This window comes from Sinocyclocheilus anshuiensis, unplaced genomic scaffold (assembly GCF_001515605.1).
Source record: "Sinocyclocheilus anshuiensis isolate Anshui unplaced genomic scaffold, SAMN03320099.WGS_v1.1 scaffold1910, whole genome shotgun sequence".
Classification (NCBI taxonomy): domain Eukaryota; kingdom Metazoa; phylum Chordata; class Actinopteri; order Cypriniformes; family Cyprinidae; genus Sinocyclocheilus; species Sinocyclocheilus anshuiensis.
The window spans coordinates 861,636-869,933 of record NW_015546013.1 but is presented as its reverse complement, the minus strand read 5'-3'; the positions used below and the strand labels follow the sequence as shown (position 1 = coordinate 869,933).

General features: G+C 36.5%; 2 protein-coding genes across 3 annotated transcripts in view; one reads left to right on the top strand and one right to left on the bottom strand.

Annotated features, from left to right (window-relative positions):
* Window positions 1-1,963: 1,963 nt before the first annotated feature.
* On the bottom strand, window positions 1,964-6,320 carry LOC107698506 (CD48 antigen-like). The gene is made up of 6 exons (XM_016499534.1): window positions 6,251-6,320; window positions 5,018-5,326; window positions 4,563-4,820; window positions 4,259-4,387; window positions 3,168-3,205; window positions 1,964-3,068 (listed from the first exon to the last, which is right to left on the bottom strand). Exons 1-6 carry the CDS (start codon window positions 6,315-6,317, stop codon window positions 2,988-2,990), a joined length of 882 nt encoding a protein of 293 aa, XP_016355020.1. The 5' UTR covers window positions 6,318-6,320; the 3' UTR covers window positions 1,964-2,987.
* A 1,852-nt stretch (window positions 6,321-8,172) lies between these two features.
* Window positions 8,173-8,298, top strand: part of LOC107698503 (cactin-like) — a 16,889-nt gene continuing 16,763 nt past the window's right edge. For both annotated transcript variants that reach the window (XM_016499530.1, XM_016499529.1), the window contains exon 1: window positions 8,173-8,295. In XM_016499530.1, coding sequence (XP_016355016.1) covers window positions 8,192-8,295 — 104 coding nt within the window. In that variant the 5' untranslated portion in view covers window positions 8,173-8,191. The remainder of the gene's footprint in view (window positions 8,296-8,298) is intronic.

The following is an 8,298-nucleotide window of genomic DNA, read 5'->3' as shown; positions in this document are numbered from 1 at the left end:
CAAGGTTCCAACAAAAGTGGCGTCGGTCTCCCTACCTCCCCAGAATATTATTATATACAATTATTTACAGCGAACAGATCCGAACAAGGGCAATCCAGAATCATAGTCAAAGAACAGGCGGAAGCCAGTAGTAAGAACAAATGGGCAAAGCAAACTAACAAACAATCTCTCACCAGTGAACACTCGATTGAACACACACAGAAATTCTCAGTCTTACGAACACATGTAACTAACTAGCAGAGTCAAGGCAGAGCAAACACAACAAGAGAGCACAAAAGCTGAAGCAGAAAGTGATGCTGGAGTCTCTTATAGGCAGCAAGAAGTCAGCTGATCAGGCAGGGCGTAGCACCAATTAGACTGCAGGAACCAATCAGCTTCTTCCTGGACAGAAGACACACACAAACACTTCCCAAACAAAAGAAAACACAGAAGTAGAACAAAAGGGACGTAACACCCCCATACACAAGAATACACGTTTCATGTTTATGAACAAGTTCTTGACAGAGAGTCAGCAATAACATTATCTTTTCCCTTCTTATATTTAATGTCCAAGTTAAAATCTTGACAGATTAGAGCCCAACGCATAAGTCTTTGATTTTTGTTACAGAACTTTTGCAAAAATACAAGAGGGTTGTGATCAGTAAAAACTTCAACAGGTTGCGAACTGGAACCAACATAAACCTCAAATTGCTGCAAAGCTAACAAGAGGGCGAGGGCTTCTTTCTCAATGGTACTGTGGTTACATTGATGGTGATTGAATTTCTTAGAAAAGAAACACAAGGGGTGATTGATTCCATTTTCATCTTCCTGTAACAGTACAGCACCTGCACCAGTACCACTAGCATCAACCTCAAGTTTAAAGGCTCTTGAAAAGTCAGGAGCAGCTAAGATTGGTGCACTACATAACAAATTCTTTAAAGAATCAAAAGCAACTTGACACTGAGGAGACCATACAAACGGAACAGTTTTTCGGAGGTTGTCAGTAAGAGGTTTTACTACATCAGAAAAATTCCTACAGAAACTTCTGTAGTATCCTGCCATGCCCAGGAAGCGTCGGAGTTCTCTCTTTGTCTGAGGTATAGGAAAGTTAACGATGGCACTAACTTTAGCTTCTATCGGTCTTACGGTACCCTGGCCAACTTCCTTTCCTAAATATCGAACAGTAGCATGACAAAATTCACATTTAGCGAGGTTTAGAGTTAAATTTGCTTCTTTAAATCTAGTGAACACTTCTGCTAAGGTCTTCAAATGACTATCCCAGGTCTCAGAATAACACACAACATCGTCAAGATAGGCTTCACAATTGTTCACATTGGAGAGTACCTTCCACATTAAACGTTGAAACGTTGCCGGAGCATTTCGAAGGCCGAAAGCTAACATCTTATACTGCAAGAAGGCATCTGGAGTAGCGAATGCTGAAATTTCTGAGGCACGTTCTGTAAGTGGCACTTGCCAATAACCCTTGAGTAAGTCTAACTTGGTTACAAACTTAGATCTTCCAATTCTGTCAATACAATCTTCTATTCGTGGAAGTGGATAGGAATCTGCTTTGGTGACTTGATTTACCTTTCTGTAGTCTGTGCAGAAACGTGAGGACCCATCAGGTTTAGGAACCAGCAAGCAGGGTGAGCACCAGGGACTAGAGCTAGGCACAGCTAAACCATGCTTCACGAGGTAGTCCGTTTCCTTCCGTTAACGACAATTTCTGTTCAGGTTTTTCTGTACATGTATTTTTACTCCCAAGTTGGCACAGTCTGGTTGGTTGAATTGTGAGAAGTGTAGTGTACATTTAATAGTTTAATTAATAGGTTGTTAAATTCAATAAACAGTTTTTTTTCTACTTTTTGTCAGATTTTTGGACACTTGATTGTTTTTTGTTGTTTGTATGTGTATTTATTTATTTTATTTTTTTTTTACAAAACTTATTATACTTATGTAAGAAATTGCTAGAACAATAAAATGAGTTTCTCTGTTTAGTAACATTTTCAGTTGACATTATATTTCAGGCTTTATGGCTGGTGTAAATTTTATGAGCGAGTAGATGGCAATGTTTTCAATACTCTGAGGTACTGAATCTTATCCCATCGTACAATGATGGGATACATGACTTTCCTGTTTTTTCAGAACACAGTAGAAGATATTTAGAAAAATGTTTCTGGTTTTTGTGACAAAAAAATGTCAATAGAGCGCTGCAGTGATGACATGCCTGTTTTGCAAGCAACACCCAGACATTTGCATCATCCTGATTCATTCAACAAAAACCCAATAGGGGTTTTCCACTGGCTTTTGGATAATTGCAGAAAATAAGCTCAACAAAAGTGCATGATTCTTTTAAGTCATCATGATAATCTTCACAAATTAACACGATTTATATGAATTGTGACGTCAAGAACATTAAACTGGTTCTTGTGTGTCAAGTGACTTAATGTCATTAAGACACCAGCACCAAAGATGTTATTGATTTGTCGCCATATTTGATTTGGGCTCTGGATTCATGAGTTGATCAATGATTTACTTTAATTTACACCAAATCTGTTCTCTTCATCATACAAATTGATTTTATCACTTTAAAAGACTTGTACTGGGTTAAACTAATTGAGTTGTATGAATGACTTTTCTGCTGCTTATATGCTCTTTTTGGAATTTGAGATGACTGCCTTTAGAGACTGTATAGACAAAAACAGCTGAAACATTCTATAATTTCTACAGAAGAAAAAAATTCATACAGGTTTAGAACAACATGAGGTGAGTAACTTATGATAGAACATTCACTTTTGAGTAAACTGTGAGCCAATGTGATCGTAAAATCTCTTGCTCAACAGAAACCTGGACAAGAAAGGCAAATCCAAACAGCACAAACAAGCAGAGAAGTGCTCATTTTTAACATCTGCAGTGACTGACTGAATATTAGACTCGCAATAAAAATAGTGTCTGTACATTTCCACAGGAGTCATTAAGTCAGGAAGCTGTTTGTGAGTCTTTAGCATTCATGAAGGTGTTTGGTGTCGTCCTACTGTACAGTAGGTAACGGTGGTCCATGTATCTCCTGTCATCTTCTGGGTCATATTCTGAAAAGAAATAAAACAAAGCATCACAGAATGTCAAGTGAAACACAGTTAATATTCATTTATTATCTGACGTCTGCAGGAATATCATTTGAATCTCACCTCAACATCATCATAGTCCGTATCAGCTTGTTTGACACCTGAGAGGTCAGAATAGAAGTTTACTGCACAGATTACCGGTTGTGTTGAAACATACTTGTTTGCATTTGATTCTGTCAGATTTTAGACTCAAAAAGGTGAGATTTCGCTCATGTAAGAAAGACTGACAGCCTATAAGTTTAATATTGACCAATATTCTGGATTCACTAGACTGCTCTTAATATAAAAGTGTATGATAGACATTGTGAGAAAGTTTCTTTTTAAGAGTCTCTGTAGTATTTATAGAGTCCAATGGAACCTACTGCACAAGCAAAAATCTGAAAAGATCTCTACCTCTGAAAAGATCACTTTGTGCATTTAAAGGGTTAGTTCACCCAAAAATGAAAATTATGTCATTAATTACTCACCCTCGTGTTGTTCCAAACCCATAAGACCTTTGTTCATCTTCGGAACACAATTTAAGATATTTTTGATGAAATCTGAGGGCTCTCTGACCCCCCCATAGACAGCAAGGTAACTACCACGTTCAAGGTCAGAAAAGTACCAAGATGATCGACAAAGCAGTCCGTGTGACATCAGTGGTTCAACTGTAAAGTTACGAAGCTACGAGAATATTTTTTTTGCGCAAAGAAAACAAAAATAACGACTTTATTGCACATTTTCGTTTCGTCATGACGTCATTACGCCGGATCTGGGTCAGCGCTGTGCCGCCACACGCTCGCGTCATGATACTGTCGTGAACGCGCGTCCACAAGTGACGCAGTAGAGACGAAAATGTGGAATAAAGTCGTTATTTTTGCTTTCTTTGCGAGGGTAAGTTATTAATGACAGAATTTTCATTTTTGGGTGAACTAACCCTTTAAATTTAGAGAAATGCTGTGCACCCAAAGGAAAATGAATTATAAACCTAAATCTACAAAAGGTGAGACAAAACTAGACACAATGATGTATCTTGGTTTAATATCCTACAGACCAATCAAATATTAGCCTGTACAGTAATCATTTTAGTGATTAAAAACTTTTAGTACTACATAATCTATATTTCAGGTTTAAGTATGAGATAATTTATTTCAGTAAATTTGAGATGGACAAACCTGTTTTATTCTTGCAGCAACAGTAAAGAATCACACCAGCAAACACTATCACTCCCACCACAACACACACAATAAAGAGCACAAACATGTGAGATGAACCACAGGAGATTGGGATTGGCCTTTCATTCTCTGGAAAGTAATAAGAAGAACTGTAAAAATCAGTCTATTCATAGTAAGTTTACAGTCTGTTAACTATCATTATAAATCATCAGAAAATGCAGCTTGTAATGCAGCTTGTAAAACAAAAACAGAGATTTGATTTGTGAGATAAAGACTAGTTATCAATGTTGAAACAGACATGTACCTTCACAGAGCTGTGTGATGTTTATTCTGTCTTGTTTCCAGCTGACAGGGTTGCTATGGTTACAGAAGATGGATTCCTCACTGCAGTCCAGGATGAGATTGTGGATCTCATGTGATGTCACTTCCTCTGGAGAGCATCTGTTGTTCTGATAGCTAGAGTAAATCGTGAGCTCATGAGCTCTGCATGTGAAGTTCACAGTACAGGAGTCACTGCTGAACCAGTTTGAGTTCACAGTCAGAACAGGAGCTTCCACAGCATCTGAAACAAATTTCAGCAAAGATCACAATCCCATTTTTTTTTCTTTCTAGTAGCAGATAGATCCTGAATTAAAGACAATGTGCCAAAAGCTGGTCTAAATGTGCACATATGTAAAACTGAAAAATGTTCATAAACTGCACTTATGAATGATCTTTTATGCAGGAACACATTCAATCACACAAAGAAATTAGACTCACCTATAACAGATACTCTGTGTGTGACAAAATCTTTGTTTATTAATCCACTTATTCTTGCTGTGTAGAGTCCGCTGTCTGTCTTCTGCATGTTCTTCAGTGTCAGAGAGAAGGTTGTATCATTGAAATCCACTCTGTCCTTGTAGGAATTGTGAAGTTTTACTATTTTGGAATCACTGTTATATCTAACTATACTCTCTACTTTATCATTCATCCAGGACAAAAGATCAAACTCTGGTAGTTGTTGTGTCTGTATATCCAGTTGAACAGACGCTCCCGTCTGCACAAACACCGAGATCTCAGCACTGAACCCTGAGGAGAGAGAAACACACAGTTCAGAACATTTTACACCTCCATCTTATGTCATAAAACTCTATACACTATACAAACTATAAACACCATTTGGAAAAAGTAAACAAATCATAGGGGTTCTTAAGTAATGATACAAGCATTTTTCCTCTTAATAGCCCAGGTGATATGTGAAAATAATGTTCACTTTTTCATAAAAGCATGAAACTTGGTGCACTTGTATAGTTTGCGGCCCTACACATTTTCAAAAATGGAACCATCGCAAAAACACCTTGTGGTGGCCATGGCGATGGTTTTAACCAAATTATGTCTTTTGTATCATATCTCCTGAACATGATAAGACAGAAAAGGTGATGTCTAAACCTACGTTTTGATGGTCAGTGATTGCAATGATACCATATAGCTACAACAACATAAACTGTTCAGGTGAACAGCTAGTGGTGAAATCAGCAATGTGAGAAGGAAATCACAGTATCACATATTTACAATAGTCCATATTATGGCTATTCATTTTTTCTTTGTTTGGTAACTAATATTTTATTCAATAATGCAATAAAAGATTGTTTTCAAGAATACAATCATAAATTTCAGAGATATAAAAAAATCTCAAGGAAGTGTATTTTTCCTTACCTCTCAGGCAGAGTCAGGTAGGCTGTAACGTTAGTATGTTTCCAATGCATTCTTGTTCTCTTTCAACAATGCTCTAACATGCTGTGATAACATACTCTGATTCTTCTCACATTGCTGATTTCAACCATTCACTGTTTACCTGAACAGTTTTGCTGTTTTATATATCGTATCATTGTAATCCTTAACCCAAATGCTTTTTCCAAATATAGCACAAATTAAATTATAAATAAATCACTAGAACATGACACAACATAATAGAAATTTCAATGATTGCATACACATTTATTAATTTATTACCTGTGTTAGAGATAAGGAAAAGGATGAAGGCTGCAACCAGATGATCGACTGCCATCGTAGCAAACATCAAGATGGCTGATGCTGTATTCTTAAAACAGGAAGTTGAATATGTGTGCAATGACACAGAGGAGCCTCTTTATAACTCTTCCACCACAAAGAGCTCAGTTCAACATTTGTTTAATAACAGTAAGAAGAGGAGAATCACTGTTTTACTCTGTCCCTCGACAAACCTCTTTATATGTGAGCCAGACAGTATATACTATAAACTTCTATTGGTTTATAGGAAGCAAATCCTTATTACTAAATACCAAATATATATTTTAAATAGTTTTTTTTTTTTTCAAATTAGGACGTTCTCAAACATCTCAAAATCATATTTTTAAAAAGTGTATTAAGTTTATTTATCAATTTTGTCAATTCTGTGACAGCGGGAACCTGTGCTGGACTCTTTCCACTTCATCCTTGGCCTCAACCTTATGCCAACCTAGTGCCATATCTCAACTCCCTGCATGCCAAATTATTACCCTTCATGTTGAAGCCACTATCTGATTGCCTAATCCTAACTCCACCCCACATTTAACCATCCATTCAAATAACCATACTGGAGAATGAGTGGAGTCATAATCTGGCAGGCAGTCATTTTTCCACATGGCACCACACCATAAAAACCATAGATACTGAGGCTGATGATACACAGGGCAACTTTGGACAATGCTGCCATCAACGGGTAACCAGGTGAGACACAGGGCTCACGACCAATCCAGATAGAAATTTGTTACGCATTCTCAATGGGAAAGTGCCCAAGCAACAATGTTTAAAAAACGTTGCCCCATGTATCATCAGCATGAGGGAATAATCTACTCAACTCTGGCAACAAACAGCATCACATCCAGTTGAATAAATCAGTGGAAGGAGTTACGTTAAACCAAACTCATTTTAAAAACTTTCCTTATAAAGTGAGATTATAGAATTAAAGAAATGCATAAGACTATTATTTGTTTGAAAAAAAAATGTTTGTAGTTTATTAAACCAAACTCATTTTAAAAACTTTCCTTATAAAGTGAGATTATAGAATTAAAGAAATGCATAAGACTATTATTTGTTTGAAAAAAAAAAATGTTTGTAGTTTGTTTTCTTTTTGACATCAGACACAAATATACAGGACATGCACAATCATAACTGAAAGTCACTAAAAAGAGGAAAGTTATTTAAAACAGAAAATGCACTACATCTTTCCGAAACGTGTATCGCATTTTTTTAAGTGCATCAATTTTTTTTTTAATTGAATGCTTGAGAAAAACAATAACAATTGTCAAATCATAACAATACAACAGAGGAAGTCCAGAGGAAGTGCCAAGTCCTTTAGCAAAGCCATTGTTCTTATTGCTTTTAAGTTTGTAGAGAACTCAATAGATTCATAATACATTTGAAATACTCAAATTTCAAGTTTGAATCTTAAAAAAAAAAAAGAGGCTTGCATTTAGAAAATTTACATTTATGAATATGGTATTTAGCTAACAGGAAAATAAGATTTATGAAATAAATATCACCTTTTTTTTAATATTCATGAAGGCCAAAAATTTAATTTCTATAAGTAAACTCAAAATTAGGATTCACATAGCATTTGATAAAATCAAGAATGTCACACCAAAAATGATGTTGTGTAAGTGCGTCAGAAAGTTAAAAGACGAAGAAACAAGGCGCCGTCAACATTTCGCCTCAAAAAGGACCCCAATGTGAAGCCCAATATTATGCCTGCTATAAAGTATACGAATATTTGTGAATACTTATGAATTGCGTATTTTCTCAATGTAAATTAAAAAATCCATATTGCTTCATCTTAAGTATTATCATATAATTGATTTGAGAGACACAAATATTGCAAACAGTGTAAACTGCCTATTTACGCGACGCGGCGCAGTCAGGACCTGAAAACAAAACATGGGATCGAAGAAGCGTCGTAGGAGCCGATCGCGGTCCCGACCTTCAGAAAGATCCAGTAGACATGTCCGCTCGCGCTCGCCGGAGGACAGACACGGTCGGAACCG